The following is a 17279-nucleotide window of genomic DNA, read 5'->3' as shown; positions in this document are numbered from 1 at the left end:
TCAAAGTGAACCGCGTTAAAATCATCGCGTGTCCGCCTACGACGTCGGCTGCCTGTCTTTTGTCCTTTGCCCACGCTCAAGTATTTAGTTTTCTTCAAAATCACGGTTCTAGTCGCAGGAATATATCCGAAAGTTTCATCTGACACCGATAGACCGCTGGCACAATGTCAGGTCTCTTTGGCGCCTCGGCCACAACAACTGCTCCTTCAAGCACAACCGGAGACGTCTCGAAGGATGTCGCTCTCGTACAACCTCCTGAAGACAGCATATCCGACCTCCAGTTCTCTCCACAAGGCGACTTTCTAGCCGTCTCATCATGGGATAAGAAGGTCCGCATATACCAAGTCAACGAGCAAGGACAGAGCGAGGGTAAAGCCGCAATAGATTTCGATGCTCCAGTGCTCAACTGCGCCTGGTCTGAAGTAAGTCGTATTATGTTTTGGTCGCACAAGTCTCCTGCTAACAACGCAAACAGGACGGTCAGAAGGTTGCAGGTTGTGGTGCCGATAAAACATTTCGGTTACTCGACCTTGGTTCCGGCAACATGACCCCTCAGACCCTCGTAGCGCACGAACAACCGATACGCTCCTGTTGCTTCGCGACTATCAACAATTCACCTATCCTCGTTACCGGCTCATGGGACAAGACAGTGAAATACTGGGATTTCAGATCACAAAATCCTGTCGCAACACTGCAATGTCAGGAACGGGTATACACGATGGACGTCAAGAACAAATTGCTGGTCATCGGCACCGCGGACAGATACATCAATATCGTCGACCTCAACTCCCCCGAGAAGTTCTACAAATCCATGCAATCACCACTGAAATTCCAAACACGAGTTGTCAGCTGCTTCACCGATGCTTCTGGCTTCGCCGTTGGCAGCATCGAGGGTCGCTGTGCCATTCAATACGTTGAAGAGAAGGATGCCTCGAATAACTTCAGCTTCAAATGTCACAGAGACAACCCGAACACCACTGGGCCCAACCGCGATGTTGCTAATGTATACGCTGTAAATGCGATCTCATTCCATCCAGTCCACGGAACATTCTCGACAGCCGGTAGTGATGGGACGTTCCACTTCTGGGACGGCAACGCGAAGCACAGACTGAAAGGGTACCCAAATGTCGGAGCACCTATCACCGCAACGGCATTCAACAGGCAAGGCAGCGTGTTTGCATATGCGGTATGTTACGACTGGAGCCAAGGATACCAGAAGAACACTCCACAGATGCCTTGCAAGATCATGCTACACGGTGTCCAGCCAGACGAGGTCAAGCCGCGACCGGGTGGCAAGAAACGATAGACTCGTGAAGGAGAAACTTCAGACAAAGACAAGGTGACGAAGGCACCTGGAGGATATGGTCATGAAGCGACGGACCGGAGAGTGTCGAGGTGATGTCCTCCCACCAGCAACGCACAATGTCTCTGTAGCGCTAAGCATTGTCGTGCTTGCTACTCGAACTGTGGTGTCGCACTGCAGTTTGAATGTCGGTACGCTCATCAAAGGGTTGGTTCTCTGGCATTTCACGCCTGGATATGAAAGACCGGCCACGGAGTGGAAGACGGGAGGATCAGGAACCCAACGTAGACTCGATATGATGGCTGGAATAGTCATCAGAGCGTGAAAGACACACCCCCGAAGGACACAAGATCAGAACTGCTCAGTGCGAAGCTGGTCTACTCTAACGACCGTTGTATGCGCTTTGGAACGGCCATTGTAACACTTCATACCTGAGATAGGACCTTGAGTCAAACCGGCATCGGTAAGAATGAGAAAACGATACCCTCAATCAAAGATACTCCTTGGGCCATCACGAGCTCAATAAAACCTCACGTCAGTCAGTAGATCCCATTGCGTACATTAGTCTCCAGCAGTGCAAATGACGGAACATTCAACAGATTCGAAGAGAAGTACATGTATGTATACCGCCATACGTCTATAAGCTGCAAGACCACGTTGATAGCTAGTAGCGAATATTGAAAAAAAAAACCGTAGACATCCCCCCGTGCGCCCAGCTGTGTCGATCTGTCAATGGACGCTCGCTTCCCGTAGTGGCTGGATAGAAAACCGGACCATCATCATAACGCCCATCCATTGTGCTAAGTCCCCTCGAATGCATGCTGTTGCCTTTTCGTATCACATATATATTTGTTAGTCTTACATGGATGGGTTTCGGGGTTTGGTTTGCCCCATCCCATCCCGTCCCATGCCGTCTCACCAGCATTTCTGACCCGGAAAGTCGGATCCGGGCCGAGCGCAGAGAAAAGCGACGCAAAAAAGAAGTAGGAGCACGTATCAGCACACGCTCAGTTTGTGACATTGAACGGCAAAGGTCGGTGCAATGCGACACGATCAGTGATGTCTTTCTTGTAGGAGATGCGGACCACCTCTCTAGTTCATATCCATCCCGTCTTCGTCGTCTCCTTCCGTCTCATCGGCGGTTTCGCTGGGACGGTGGCTTCTTCGCCGGTGTCGGTAGCTACCGCCGACGCCAAACCCATCGACGCACACGTCGTCGAGCTCTTCACCACCGACGACTCTGCCTTCGGTGTCGACGACTTCACATAGTTCCATCAAACTCTGACGGCTGAGACTTCGGAAGCCCTCGGTGCGGACGATGCGGCCCCAGTTCATCAAGCAGAATCGGGCAGCTCGGGCCTTCAGCCACTCTTCCTCGGTGCGTCCTGCGCGTTCCCAAATGACGGCCGCGTATTCAATGTCGATTTCGCGTGAGAGTCGGTTCACACACAAGAGACGCAATTTGGGCATATCATACAGGTTGGCCATGACCAGCATGCCGGCTACATCGGTCAGGTCTCGACAAAACTCGGCGTGTGGGGCGATGCTGTCTGTGTACAGGTAGTAAAGGAATGCCCGAACCACGGAATATGGCTCCGGTATATGCAAGCGTGAAGTTTGATACTCGATCATTTTCGACGCGTAGAGTCGCTTGAAGTGTGGCCAGCGCGCTTGAAGGATCATCTTGTGGACATATATTGGGTGAGAAACATTGCTGTTGTCAGACACGAGCAGTTGACTGCTAGTCGAGTTGAGTGAGAATCTGGCCTGAGACCCGGTCTCGGAGACGTCATCGTCGTCGGCTGACTCAATATTAGCTGTGACAACGAAATCACTCATACTCGTCTCTGGTGGCTGGTCGAAGATGGCGGCGAAGTCAGCGCCGAGGCCTGTTCCGCCACTCAGAGAATTGGCGTGGACGGTTGGACGCTCAGACGCAAGGATCCGATTTTGCTCGGATGAAAGGTTGCCCTCTTGCGTGCCTAATAGGCCATATCTCTTGAGGTCGACGGCCAGGACCTCGCTCAGCTGAAGGTCTTGACCGGTGGCAGATGCGTCTTCGGCCGCAGATCCAAGGAGCCAAACCTTGGTGCCGTCCTCATTGATGGTGCAGTAGTGCCATTTGTAACCTGGTTGGAATAGCTCTGGACCTTCAACAAGGCGTTGCCATCTCAGTGAGTCCAGCTCAAGAGAGGATAAGTTGCACTCGCTATGCCGTATCGTGGACGATGGTGTGACAAAATCCAATAAGGTTCCCGATGAGCACACATGGAAGTGGGTTCCGGATGACTGCAGTGGCACATGGGGCCCTGATACAAATTTGAGAGACGATATCGCCCCGGGGGCGGTGGGTTTCTCCCTACGAGACGAACGGATATGAACACTGCCGGAGTTGGCTGTGTAAGTATCAACGCGGTCGGCTCTGTTGGGATGCAAGAATGGATCCGATCGAGAGCCTGGTATCCGCCCCATGGTTGAATATTGCTTTCCAGAGCCAGAGAGGGCAGGGCTTCCTTTCAGGTCCAACCACCATATCTCGGACGGACGCTCCATGTCTGCCCCGAGGCCACCCAACACCCATAATCGGCCACCCCAGATCCAAGCGCTATGATCAAATCGTTGAACGAAACTCCACGTCTTGGACCATGTCCATGTTTTCAGATCAAGATAGCAGATGTCGTCGAGAATGTAATTAGCTTCTCCTGTCAGACCACCAATGACGAACAATTTGTCCTCGTAGACGACCGCCGCGTGACGGGCACGGCCCTTGGGAATAGGCCCCTGAACCTCTGGTTGGGTCCAGTGGTGATCCTTGAGGTTTAGAATCACAACGTCAGACAAGTACTCTCGATGTTCGTTCTCTCCGCCGTAGACAAGAAGTTTATCGCCCTGGTACAACGAGGCTGAATGGCCCATGCGAACGCCCGGAATATCTCCATAATTGTCGACTAGCGCCCAGTTTAGCGTCTTCAGATTCAGCCTCAGCACGTGATTGTACACTTCGTCTGTGAACTGGTCGAAGCCACCAAAGGCGTAGATCTGCTCGTTACCGCAATAAGTCACGGATGCATTGACTAGACAAGCAGGCTTCTGGCCTGTTGTCTTGACGATTTTCGGTTTCGAGCCATCTTTGGACGACAGGGCGCTCTTGGCCGGGCTGGTAGGCATCAGGTAGGTGGATCCGGTGGGTGTGTTGGTACCAGATACTGTTCTGGAGTTCGGAGCGACGCTGTTGAAAAGACCCGAAGTTGCAGGTATCGGTGTTGGTTGAAAGATATGAGGTTGTGGCGTCGATGGGTGTGCCATCATATGTAAGCAAGCAGGGAGTCAAGAGTGGGTGCAAATCGAGGATGAAGATTTGAGAGAAGGGGAAGGCACCGAAGGAAGTGATCACCGGACTACGTGTCAAGCCATGGACTGTGCATCCATCGCTCGGTAGTGTGAGAATCAGGCAAGGATGGAATTCTCCTTTCAGAAAAGGCGGCCTCGATGGATGGAGAAAATGAAAGTCTGGAGGACAAGATGAAGTCGAGTTTCGGATCGGCTTCGGACCCGGACAAATAATTCTCCGAAACACCTGACCGCACTAGGCCCAAAAGGAGCACTGACATAATGGTCCGTCTCCATACGTGGTTGCCCTGCACGACTGAGCGACAATATTTCAAGGCTTCAATTGCTCTGGTCCTTTGCTCTTCTCTTTCCTCCTACCACATTCTCATCCTTCTCCCACTACCACATCTTCCTCTACTACGCACATCATTGCTCGTGCATAGCATACAGTCCATTAGATCATACTTGCATCTGCTAGATTTGATCGCTCTCCGACTGCATCGCCTTGCCGTGCAAAGTTCGGTTCATTCAATCATCCAACAATTACAGCGACACAACAGAGACATACTAACACAACGACAACAGCGTCTCAGGATCCATTCAGTTGAGACTCTTGAGATATCACTGAATTGCTGGACCCAAGCACAGACTTTTACGACAAGATCTGGTTGCTTAATCGACAACGTTACTAACCACCGAAGATCACCTCGATATTCGGTACAACAGGGACCTCGATCGAAACATTAGGTTGTCCATTCGATCACCAATAACACAATCATCATGGCAACGTCAGCAGTATCAACACCCTTGAAAAGCCACCATGGCATCTTCTCCACAAAGACTGCCGGCGGCAGAATGCCTCTGACACCCTCGCCGAGGAGCAGAACGACAAGCATGCCTCACAACGTCTCTACAAACTCATCTCCTTCCACTCCTCTGCGGAAAGACCAATCCATCCATAAGTCAGATCCCTCCACTTTCTTCTCTCGATCGATTTCACGATCAGTTTCCAAGTTTGCCTACGCAAATTCCCCTAAATCCAACATTGCCAGAACGAAACAGTCACCGAAGCAGCTCGACCTCGGGGTCTCTGAGTGGACTTTGGCCGGCACTGGGCCACACACTTCTTCAACCCCGTCGCGGGAGAAGTCAAGGAAAGAGACTGCATTGAGATCAAGAACTGCAAAGACCACAATCAGACTTCCACACAACACCGCAGACAGATTCATTCCTAACCGTGGTGCCAGCGCCGGTCTTGCTACAGCAGGCGCAGCCAAGCCTGACGAAAACACCCGTCCTCGCTCTGCTGACGGATCTGTTGTGCTCGCAAATGCTGCAAGCGCTTTTGACATCTCTGCCCGAGGAGCCGACGCAGACATCACAACTGCTCTCGAGGGACTTGGCTTGGAGGATGATAGCGCTCCTTCGTACGCTCGCTCGAGCAAAGAATCTACTGCATACGAATCATCTCTGGCTTCTGCCTGCGGCATCTCTACCAGCCAGCGAATCCTTGAATTCAAGCCAGCTCCTCCCGAGTCATCCAAGCCCATCGACCTCCGATCACAGTACAATCGACCCTTGAAGCAGGCCAATGCACAGTCTGCACAGTTTCGCAGACGCATCCAGTCAGCCCCAGAACGAGTGCTGGACGCTCCCGGCCTCGTTGACGACTACTACCTGAACTTGCTCGACTGGAGCGCCGGTAACCAAGTCGCTATTGGACTCGAACGCAATGTCTACGTCTGGTCTGCCGACAGTGGCACCGTGAGCTGCTTGTTGGAGACATCTCCAGACACATACATTAGCAGTGTGAAATGGTCTGGTGACGGCGCTTACGTCGGTGTGGGTCTGGGCACCGGGGAAGTGCAGATCTGGGATGTCGAAGAGGGGACCAAGCTTCGAAGCATGTTCGGCCACGAAACCCGGGTCGGAGTGATGGGGTGGAACAAGCACACGCTGTCGACGGGAGCCCGCAGTGGCCTCGTCTTCAACCACGACGTCCGTGTTGCTCAGCACAAGGTGGCCGAACTGGTCTCCCACACCTCCGAGGTCTGCGGTCTTGAGTGGCGCTCCGATGGGGCTCAACTCGCGACTGGAGGCAACGACAACTTGGTCTCCATCTGGGATGCTCGGTCTCTTGCCGCGCCAAAGTTTGCCAAGAAGAATCACCGCGCCGCCGTCAAGGCTCTTAGCTGGTGCCCATGGCAATTGAATCTCTTGGCTACCGGAGGTGGCTCAAACGACAGGCACATCCACTTCTGGAATACCACAACCGGAGCTCGCGTCAACAGCATCGACACTGGATCACAAGTGACGAGCTTGAAGTGGAGCAACCACTACCGTGAGCTGGTCAGCTCTAGCGGCTTCCCTGATAACTCATTGAGCATCTGGAGCTACCCTACCTTGGTCCGAAATGTGGAAATTCCAGCACATGAAACTCGGGTCCTCCACAGCTGCCTAAGCCCCGACGGACAAATGTTGGCTACAGCGGGTAAGTCAACATATGTGGAATCCCCAGATCTAAGCGAGATGCACTAACAGACTTCGCAGCGGCTGATGAGAGCTTGAAGTTTTGGAAGGTATTCGAGCGAAAGGCAGGAATGAGCGCTGCAGCCTCCAGAGAAGGCGGCGTCGGAAAGGGCGGAGCAATGGCAAAGCAGATGACCATTCGGTAGATGCTGGTCTCTGACTCTACGGCCTTGGTACTTGTTCTTTTCATGCAAGGTGTTGGGGGTTGGTTTGGGGGCCATAACTTGGGCCACTAACGACGATAATGAGGCTCTTGCTTGCCTGGAGGGCCATGACATCCATCCATGGGTGCTTCGTTGCATGATGAATCAATCCCTGCTGTACGACTTTTCTGTTCTCCTCTTTTGACTTTTGCAGTGTGATAGATAGCAACACTCCACAGTCTCTGCGACTCGAATCCTGGAGAGTCGGCCAGCTCGCTGTTGATAGAGGAAATGTGAAGTTGCTTGCGCTGATCAAACAAACGGCCCCTAACCGGTTGCATGGCTGTTGTCATGATGTGGCATTTCGCCCAAGACGCCCGTGTGCCAACGAGCATCGTCCGTATATGATGCGGCGCTTACGTGCAGCACGGCGAGAGCAACCGGTGTGGTGATTGGTAGCAAAGGTACGCAGCGTGGTTGATAGTGTCGAATGCCGCTGGCGAGGGCTACGGTCAACGCTATCCTGTGTCCTTCGTTCCTATTCGCATCTCGCCTGCATCGGCCCCTGGTCTGGTGTGTTTTCCAGCCGCACCCTCTTCAGGCTCTCCATCCCGGTCGGCGCGTAAATCTGTCTCGATGCCTGGCTAAACGAGGCTAAGCTGCAGCCACCTTCATTCAGCGGCCAGTTGGTCGAATCACCGCCTTCAGAGCCTGGTCTCGCATGCAGCCTTTGCGCTGTCTATCACGGTCAAAGCTTTCAAGCTTCGACGGGGCTCGTGGCAGACCAGGGCTTTCTGCATCGTCGCCGACTCCAAACTCCTGGTTCCCAAATTCTCCGGGCCGCTGAGCCTTCAGTTGCTGCCCCTCCATCGACGCTCCCACTTCCACAATTCTACACCCTGTATCCATCTCCCATCGCGGGTTGGCACGCGGCGGCCACTCACGTCGTCTCCTCGAGGCGCTGCTGCTCCTGAAACGACCGGACTCACATGCCGCTGAGCTTAGCATCACATTTCCTCCCAGGCTAGGCGCGGCGCGAGTCTTGACTTTTCCGGGTCCCAAGCCTGAGGCTACGGGAGACAAACTTTCTTGTATACTGAGGTTGACAAGGTGGAAGACACTATGGGCAGCTGCATATGCCCTAGCGACGCACCGCGAGCCGAATCATATGCTGGACCTCTGGTGCCCTAGCTCGACTACCATTTCCATCCCTCACCATAGAATATTAGGCCTCCAGAAGTGTGTATCGTCAACCCTCCGTCTTTCGAGCCTCTTCATTGAGAGTTGTGTGGTCCATATCTTCCAATTACTTTCCACCACGTCCTTCACAGCTGCTGGCTGCAGCGCGCAGACATTGGGACGGTCCATCCTCTCGTCTTGTCCATGGTCTTGCACATGTTGGCCCCATCGACCTTGTCCGGCCACCCCAACATCGCTTGCTGTGCCAGCCCGTGCGGCCACACGCGACCTCTGTGGTCGCCGCAACAGAGCCGTACTACTTGACTGGAATCTGGCCGGATTCGGTAGACAGAGCAACTTGCGGTTGAGCACTCTGCCCTGTGGTCTGGAGACTCTTGCATCTTCCCATCTCGCGCGCGCAAACGAACCTGTCTACTCTTTCGCCTAGGCGCAGTCAACCTTGTACTTCAGGTTGATTGTGCCACGGGCCAGAAGCACTTGAGATGATGGCTGTGAGGGCTCCCCTTGGGTTCAGCCCCTCGACAAATCCTCTCATCCCGCCCTTCTCTCCATTTGGCGACAATTCACACTCCCCTCGACCGCGCAGTGCTGCGGCAGGGGACCAACCTATGTATGCTCATGGAAGGCGGTGTCAACGGCGGACGTGACTGACTGAGGCAGGTCTGCAACCGAGACAAGAAACTCCACAAGCGATGGTCACCTCAGGGCTCCTCCCGCCAACTACATAACCTCACCCCAAGATCCAATAGCTCCATCACCCGTCAACTCTGATGTCACAAACTTCGAGGACGTAGACGAAGAGCTGGAAGAGGAGGCAACAGAAAAAGGGTCCGTTGCGGAGACTCTCTTCAGTCCGCAAACTGTGCAAAGGTCAGACGTGGTTTCTCCTCAGAGAGAAGGCATACATCGCATTGCAACACCACTCAGAGTACGATATATTCTGGGCGTCGATGGGATGACACGCTGATAGCATGTATAGGTTGACACGGGCCCGACACTAGAGCGGCAGATTCGCGAACGACTGGACGAAGAAACCGAACCACAATCTGTCATCCATATCCCAGCGGGGTTTGGAAAGTTTGTATGTCCTCCGCAAAGATGTCGCGGGTGACTGTGGTTGACTCAATGTAATCTAGCCGAGTGACCAAGTATCCCAATCGCAGAGCGAAGAGGACTTCAAGTCGGCACATGAAGAACCAGATCCGCCTATGGACAGGAATTCAGAAAGCACGGAGGGAGCTCAGCAGAAGGACATCGAAAGAGCGAGAGCTGGCTCGACCGACTCTACCGATTCTCGAGCTTCAGACGCAACCATCAAGTCTGCAGTCCCTGAGACGAAGTCGTCCGCACGGGTCTGTTGCCACGATCTCTATCATAGATGTCGAAATTGACTGCTCACTAGGGTCATGACATGCCAATGCCACCCACACCTCTGCAGACGTCACTTCCTACCCTCCCCATACACGATTGGTCACGAACTCCGAGGGCGCAGACACGACAAGACCTCAGCGCATTGAGTCGGCCGGGTTCGAGTCTAGCCAGTAAGTATCAAGGCTTCAGGTGGCCCTCCACGGACTAACACCTATAGGTATCATGGAAGGAGACGATACTGATCACCCCAGCACCGACGAGACTGGAGACGAGAGTAATTTCGCCGCTGCGATTCTACACGATGCCGAGGCTGAGATCAATGCGCTACGGAATGCGCTGTCTGAATGCTGGACATTGTGCAACACATTGGCCAACCTCAGCCATATCCACCGCGAGAGGCTGTTCAACTTCTCTGGACGAGGCGATATGCAAGAACAGGCATGGAAATCATGCTGGAAGTTATGTCAAAATTTATACAACACACGAGACGAAAATGCCCCAGGATCGTTTTCACATGGGTCTTCACGACCTACACTGGACCTGTGTCGAGACTTCTGTCAAGCACTGTTCGAAGTCAGAGTGCGAGATAACGAAACAGCAGATTCGGTGCTGAGGGTCAGCTTCGAGCTGAACAACCACCTGTACAATACTCATGATCGGAGTCTCCCCGAGGCTTTTCGTGAGAGAACACTGGATTTCTATATTACTCTATGTCATCGCCTGATGAAACAAAAAGCAAAAATGGCCGAAGAGACCGATTCGTTGTTGAAGGCCTGCTGGTCATTGGCAGAGATGCTATTCAGTCTACGCCAGAGCCGGCGAGAAGGGAAGAGATTAGATGAAGAGCTCCTTGGATCAGCCATCCAAGCTTGTTGGGAACTGTGTGATCTCTTCCGTGAAGGCTGGACTCAAATTCGCCCCGAAAGAGGCACACCGCGGCCGAGTCAGACGACGTTCACTCAGGCTTTCAATCAAGCCAGACGCTCGGGCTTCGCTCCTCTTGATGAGAACGGCAATCCCAAAATGCTGCCCGAGACACCAACCACCATTTTTGAAGACACAATCACCACCATCTCGCCTGACGAGGCTCCTATCCCAAATATCCTGATTCTTGGTGCTGAGGAAGCATCAAGGATGTCGACATCATCCGCTTCATCAACAGCCGCGCCTGTCCAAAGGCAAGTAACACCTAACACGCAGACACGGCATCCGCACTCTGCCAAACCTGCGTCGAGCTCCGCAAATCCGAGATGGTCTTCGAGTTCTTCGGTCCTGTCTCTCCCCGCCTCGGCCATTTCCGAAGGCGGCGTAAATCCCACCTCCGCGACAACGGTGTCCACAGTGCGCACCCCTGCCGATGACCCTACATTGATCCTTCTGAAGGCACTGTTCGTCAAAGCCGCTCTGGCCACAGGCCGTGGTTACACGCGAACGTCGATCGACCCAACCCTCAATTCTTTGCCGAATTTCGTCCAAAACCTGCCAGACGACGCATTCGGGACTCAGACGTGGCAGGTGGCTTTGCTGGAGAACTACCGCAAAGCCGTCATAAATGACTCCGGGTTCCGTAACCTGGGCGTTGCTGGCACGCTGGGTGAACGGGGTAGAATCAACGCGGTGGAAGTCGCACGAGCAGTCCGCGGCATGACGAGCTGTGTTTACGGATTTGGCTGGCTGCGAGACCTCTATCGTCTCGTCTTCGGGTTTTATGTCGAGGAGGCACTCAAGGCCGGAGAGGCTCATGCGGGTGCTGGTGCTCACCGAAAGGTTCAACGGCACGTCGCACCTGCAGCGAGTCTTGCTGCCGCCGTCATGGCTGGTACTTCAACCACTTCTGCGGGTGCTGGTGGAGGTAATCCCGGTGCCGGTGCTGGCGGTGGCGTTGGCGGTGGTGGAAGCAGGAATAGAAGCTCTAGTGGCAACGGGCGGCGGACCATCAGCCAGTAAATTGGAGCGTTCCTTCCTTTTGGAGTAAGGGTTGATATGAAGTTCGTTCTCGATACCAGGTACAGCGTTTTTCGTTTCGGTTGTCAACACACACACACACACACACACACACACACACATACGCGCGTGCGCGAAAACACAATATCATTAAGGGGGGAAGGGGGGACCTCGTGCTCCTGGCTTTTTTAATATATACCCACCCCCACGGAGGTTATGGGCAGACGAGGAAACAGCTCGGTTTCGGGGCCTGACCGAGACCTTCCTGAACATCGGCATGATGACAGGCGTCAAACATCAAATGAATGAGGAAGACGAAGAGAAGGATCGTGTTTGATCTATAGACAGAAACTGGCCTTGGGTGTGCACACACACACACGGTACGGGGTACGGGAAACCCGTACTATTAATATTACCTTTTGTATCGACTGCTCGCGGGGGCGGGCTCATTTGCCCCGATCTTCTTGTCTTCGTCGCAAGACGGCTCTCTCTCTCCAGATGAATTTAGCATCGCGTCCTTGTCGGCGGGTTCGGACGCGTGGCAGTGTAGTATACACCCATTGGTGCCTGTGAACCAGAGAAATTGGCGACTTTTACAGCGAGAGATCAATTGGGTCGTCGTGCTTTTATCATTTGGGTTCACGTACAGGTGGTCTCGCGGTGTCTGTGTTGTGCGGGTGTTTTGTGTAGCGGAATATAATAATGTTTGGGTTCAGAGTACGTACTCCGTATAATACACCTTTGAAATCCGCATCCACAATTTTTGACGAACCTGGGCACCTCTTTTTTAAGGTACTCAAAACGAAAAAAAGAGCCCACGTCCGGAACCAGAATTCATTGCTCGTCCCCCCTTTGCCTGCGTGCCAGACTCGCTGCGTCAGTCAGGACTCCGTTGTGGTGGTCCTCAATTTTCATGATTTGCCATCATCGTAGTTAGGGTAGTGTCCCCGAGGGCTTGTCCTCAATTCCCCCCGCTATCGTTGGGGACGGCACGACGAATGAAAAAGACGAGGCCGTGGCAGGCATGCATATGACTCGTGTATGGTCAGTATGGCAGTATTGCAGTACATGCTCCATCCTTGCACCGCTAGGGACCTACTACAGTGGAATGTATCCGAATGTCCATTCCACAAGCAAGCCAAGTAGGCGGGCGGACAGGCAGGCAGGTAAGCAGGCAAGTATATATATACCTACATAGGGAGATTGGTGCCGCGTCGTCTTCTGCCCTCCTCTGTTCTTGACGCTCGTACCTTGTACGGTTTGGTACCATTCCCATTTCAGACATTGACAGAAACTCGTGCCTTGTCATATAAACTTAAGGCCTCATCCAATTCGGACACGTGCGGATTTCGTTTCAACGGCACATTTGGAACTTGGACAAAATGAAAGTCTTGAGCGTTCTCACCGCCACCGCGGACACGTTCGACCCGAGAAACGTGGACCTCACAACAGCCAACGTACGCGATGTGATATGCGCGCTGACCCTTGCGGACTCGGGCAACGAGTACAACGGACACCTGGGGGCGAGGGTCTCGTCGATCTTCGTCATCCTGATCGTCTCTTCGGCCGCCACCATATTCCCCGTCCTCGCCAAGTGGTTCCCACGTCTGAAGCTGCCGCTGTACGTGTATCTCTTTGCGAGGTATTTCGGAGCCGGTGTCATTGTCGCCACGGCCTTTGTAAGTATCTCGTTCGGTCTGATCCTGATGCTGTTCCCTTTTGAGGGGCTGTGGTTGCTTTCAAATTTGCTGATCCACGGCAGATCCACCTTCTCGACCCGGCGTACGACGAAATCGGCCCCAGCACTTGCGTCGGCATGACTGGTGGATGGGCAGTGTACTCGTGGTGTCCTGCTATCGTCTTGACTTCTGTTGTAAGTTTGGAGACAGCGCGATCCTTTTGAGAGAGGTCTTTGAACCTATGCCTTCTGCGCCGGCTGGCTGACAATGGATACCTATCAACACGCAGATGATCATTTTCCTCATGGACTTTGCCGCCGAATGGTACGTTGAGGCCAAGTACGGGATCGGCAACCCACATCCAGACCTCGAGGAAGCTATCACGAGGGCAGGAGGGGGCGGCGGCGGCAGCCAGGCAGAGAGAATTTCCTCCCACCATCAGCGACAAAGAGGAGGAAATGATGACACAGAAGACGAAGAAGGACTTCCACCTTCTTGCACCGGTCGTGGTGACGACTCACCTGTACGGACAAAATCTGCGTTCGAGAAGCGATTCATTGAAGACGCTGTCAACGTCGATGGATTAGACGTCGAGGCTGCGGCAGTGCAGACGGCATTCCGTCAACAGATTGCTGGATTCCTCATCCTCGAGTTTGGCATTATCTTCCACTCGGTCATCATCGGTATGAACCTTGGAGTGTCCGGGGATGAATTCAGCACACTCTACCCTGTGCTGGTGTTTCATCAGTCCTTTGAAGGCTTAGGGATTGGTGCACGAATGTCTTCCATCCCGTTCGATAGCAGGAGTTGGCTACCTTGGATCCTGTGCGCGCTGTACGGCCTCACGACACCCGTCTCCATCGCCATCGGACTGGGGTTGAGAACCACATACAACCCAAACAGCTTCACAGCCAATGTTGTGAGTGGGGTCTTTGATGCGGTGTCTGCCGGGATCCTAATATACAGTGGGCTGGTGGAGTTGCTGGCGCGGGACTTCATATTTAATCCCGTCCGGACAAGGGATGGGAAGAGGATCGTTTTCATGCTCGTCAGTGTTTTCCTCGGCGCTGGGATCATGTCGCTGTTGGGCCATTGGGCATAACGCGCGGCGAAATGGCTGACAAGCATTTCAAGCGCCGACTCGAGAGCACATGCAATTGCCGAACTTAGCACGGCGAGCTCGTTGCGTTACTCGTCCATCGATCTAGATGTCGATCTGATGCCTCGGCAGGACGTAAGTTGGGGGAGGAAGATTTCACTCACGTGACTTTGAGGGCGCTAGCACCACTCCGGGACTAGCGCGGCCTTGGCAGTTCGGTGCCTCGATTGGGGGCTGTCCGCTTTTCATCTGCGACTTTTCGGTCTCATCCTGTCGCCAGTTCCTTATCAGCTGGAGTTGCTTGTCAGAACGAGTTTGACGGAGGCTGGAAGACGTTGGAAAGGTCGAGAGGGAAGTTGCGCCATCTGTGAGTCCTTGCCCACCCTGTCCAGCTCACTTTCCAGAACTCTGCCCCTCTTTCCGACCCCGGGTCGCCTGTCCACATCCCCCTCTGCAACTACCCGCGCAGTCGCAGCTCGGCGGCTAACCCTTGCGCCAGAAGTCGCGGGCATTTGGGATACTATTGCAAGGTTCAGCTTGAGCTGGTACACTGCCTCCCCTATCGCGATTGCGCAGATACCCTTTTGCTGCCTCACGCGCCCGTCTTGAGTCGCGACCCGGCCAGCCCGCGCGACACCATCTGTGTGTGATATGCTATGGTTCTTTTGGCGCATTGTGAACAAGAGCTGGAGCTGACGTGTGAGACTGTTCAGGAACACGTGGAAGATCTCAATACAAATCTACAACCATGTCTTCTCTATCACGTCGTGCCTGCTACAAGTGTGGCAACGTCGGCCACTATGCAGAAGTCTGCACCTCGTCTGAGCGACTGTGCTACAATTGCAAACAGCCTGGTCACGAATCCAACCAGTGCCCATTGCCTCGCACTACAGAAAGTGAGTCTAGAGGCCAAAAAGATATCGGGAGCTGCCTGCTGACCACAACTTGCAGCTAAACAATGTTATCATTGCCAGGGTCTGGGCCATGTCCAGGCTGACTGTCCCACCCTGCGCCTTAGCGGTGGTCCCGCGGGTGGTGGTCGCTGCTACTCTTGCGGACAAATTGGCCATCTCGCCCGCAACTGCCCAACACCTGGCGCAGCACCTGCTACACGCGGTGGTCGGGGTGGCTACAGCGGTGGCTTCCGCGGCGGCTACAACGTCGTCAACAATCGCGCTGCCACTTGCTACAAGTGCGGTGGACCCAACCACTATGCTCGCGACTGTCAAGCACAAGCCATGAAGTGCTATGCTTGCGGCAAGCTTGTAGGTCACAGCTTTCCAACTGTCTTTTGGGCTCCTCCTAACAGCTTCGTAGGGTCATATCTCAAGAGATTGCACCGCTCCCAACGGTGGTCCACTAAATGCTGCCGGAAAGACTTGCTATAAATGTGGCCAGCCCGGCCACATCAGCAAGGACTGCACTTCGGTTGAAACCAATGGTTCGACTGCTGCTGTGCCCAATGGAACGTCTGCTGATGCTCCCGCAGCTGCACCCGCAGCGGATGGCTCCGACATCAATTTGGCTGCCGCGGCTACCGCGGCGGTCGCGTAGAGTGGCCATCCCTCATCTCTCCCAATACCTAGCACTTGCAGAGCTCGTTACTTCTCCTTGGTCGGCATCATTTCCTCCTCACTTTGCAAGTGCCGTAACAGTCATTTCCGATTCAACCACGCCCACTCGAATTCCCTTGGTTCTTTATTGTTACAATTTTTGAGTCTTATCACAGCATGTCGTCGCGAATTTCCTGAAAGGCAGTTAAGCCTTTCTTCCTTTTAGTTTGGGCGACGCTCAATACGTCGTCAACATCTCTTTTCATATATTCACGACTCCCCCACCAACCACGACCTTTTTCGGAAAAGTTTTCACGACAACCTACGACGACAAGAGAAGGTTGAGCCCCTTGATGATCAAACGACCTTCATTACAATGGCCACCACGAGGTGCGAAGTGTGGTGGCCTAAAATCTCCGGGATTTATCACGCATCCACCACGAGCAGCATCTAGGTTTTATGGCTCCGTTAGGCGGCGTAATGATCTTGCTTTATACTGCGCATGCACAACCATATGACGCCCCGTTTTTATATCCACGATATTTACTTGCTATCTGCTTGGACCGGACGGCAACCGCGACGAGAAATCTGACCCCATGGGCAATCACGCTTTTTTATTGATATGACACCACAACCGGAGCAAGGCCAATTCATGACACGGAAGGGAGTGAGCGCAGCAGAAAAAGGGCGGGAGGGAGAAGCAACGAGGCGAAGCAAACGCAGATGGCAAATGGCAAATGAGTGGTGGATGGGCGAGAGAAGCGAGAGGTAGGACGCGAGCAAGGAGCTACTTTGGCATCCGAAGCGAGTGTGACTGAGTGATAGATTGGTTGATACCCTAGGCAGACAGTCGAAGCAGAGAGAAAAATTTAATCAAGGTTGGCAGCTGAGAATTGAGCTTGTGAAACTTGTCTTTTCGTGTGTATGTGTGTGATGCTTTCCCCTGGAATGGGTGCTGCGTACGACCAGCTCGCAGTGTTCCTTTCTCGACCTTGCCATATTGTTCCGTGTCCGTTAGCCTCCGATGCCCACCCGTACCTATCAAATAGTAGTCTTCCTTTTTTTATGCGAACAGCCTTGTGAGAAACAATTGCTGGGAATCGTCATATTCTCGTATAATCATAGCTT

At 53.4% G+C, this 17279-nt stretch overlaps 6 protein-coding genes across 6 annotated transcripts; 5 read left to right on the top strand and 1 right to left on the bottom strand.

Moving 5' to 3' along the window:
- Positions 1 to 164: 164 nt before the first annotated feature.
- On the top strand, positions 165 to 1306 carry PV08_03456 (uncharacterized protein; the record flags this gene model as incomplete). The annotated part of the gene is made up of 2 exons (XM_016377809.1): positions 165 to 422; positions 476 to 1306. The coding sequence occupies 2 exons, from the start codon at positions 165 to 167 to the stop codon at positions 1304 to 1306; spliced, it is 1089 nt and encodes a 362-aa protein (XP_016239379.1).
- A 1089-nt stretch (positions 1307 to 2395) lies between these two features.
- Positions 2396 to 4609, bottom strand: PV08_03455 (uncharacterized protein; the record flags this gene model as incomplete). The annotated part of the gene is made up of 1 exon (XM_016377808.1): positions 2396 to 4609. One exon carries the CDS (start codon positions 4607 to 4609, stop codon positions 2396 to 2398), a length of 2214 nt encoding a protein of 737 aa, XP_016239378.1.
- Positions 4610 to 5413: 804 nt separating this feature from the next.
- On the top strand, positions 5414 to 7308 carry PV08_03454 (uncharacterized protein; the record flags this gene model as incomplete). Its single annotated transcript, XM_016377807.1, has 2 exons — positions 5414 to 7124; positions 7184 to 7308. The coding sequence occupies 2 exons, from the start codon at positions 5414 to 5416 to the stop codon at positions 7306 to 7308; spliced, it is 1836 nt and encodes a 611-aa protein (XP_016239377.1).
- Positions 7309 to 8990: 1682 nt separating this feature from the next.
- On the top strand, positions 8991 to 11823 carry PV08_03453 (uncharacterized protein; the record flags this gene model as incomplete). The annotated part of the gene is made up of 6 exons (XM_016377806.1): positions 8991 to 9115; positions 9166 to 9433; positions 9485 to 9586; positions 9642 to 9857; positions 9908 to 10046; positions 10094 to 11823. 6 exons carry the CDS (start codon positions 8991 to 8993, stop codon positions 11821 to 11823), a joined length of 2580 nt encoding a protein of 859 aa, XP_016239376.1.
- Positions 11824 to 13202: 1379 nt separating this feature from the next.
- PV08_03452 (uncharacterized protein) lies at positions 13203 to 14601 on the top strand (the record flags this gene model as incomplete). The annotated part of the gene is made up of 3 exons (XM_016377805.1): positions 13203 to 13499; positions 13583 to 13693; positions 13789 to 14601. The coding sequence occupies 3 exons, from the start codon at positions 13203 to 13205 to the stop codon at positions 14599 to 14601; spliced, it is 1221 nt and encodes a 406-aa protein (XP_016239375.1).
- A 745-nt stretch (positions 14602 to 15346) lies between these two features.
- PV08_03451 (uncharacterized protein) lies at positions 15347 to 16152 on the top strand (the record flags this gene model as incomplete). Its single annotated transcript, XM_016377804.1, has 3 exons — positions 15347 to 15494; positions 15550 to 15863; positions 15916 to 16152. The coding sequence occupies 3 exons, from the start codon at positions 15347 to 15349 to the stop codon at positions 16150 to 16152; spliced, it is 699 nt and encodes a 232-aa protein (XP_016239374.1).
- Positions 16153 to 17279: the final 1127 nt, after the last annotated feature.

This window comes from Exophiala spinifera (genome assembly GCF_000836115.1).
Source record: "Exophiala spinifera strain CBS 89968 unplaced genomic scaffold supercont1.2, whole genome shotgun sequence".
Taxonomy (NCBI): domain Eukaryota; kingdom Fungi; phylum Ascomycota; class Eurotiomycetes; order Chaetothyriales; family Herpotrichiellaceae; genus Exophiala; species Exophiala spinifera.
This window is presented reverse-complemented; position numbering and strand designations above follow the sequence as displayed.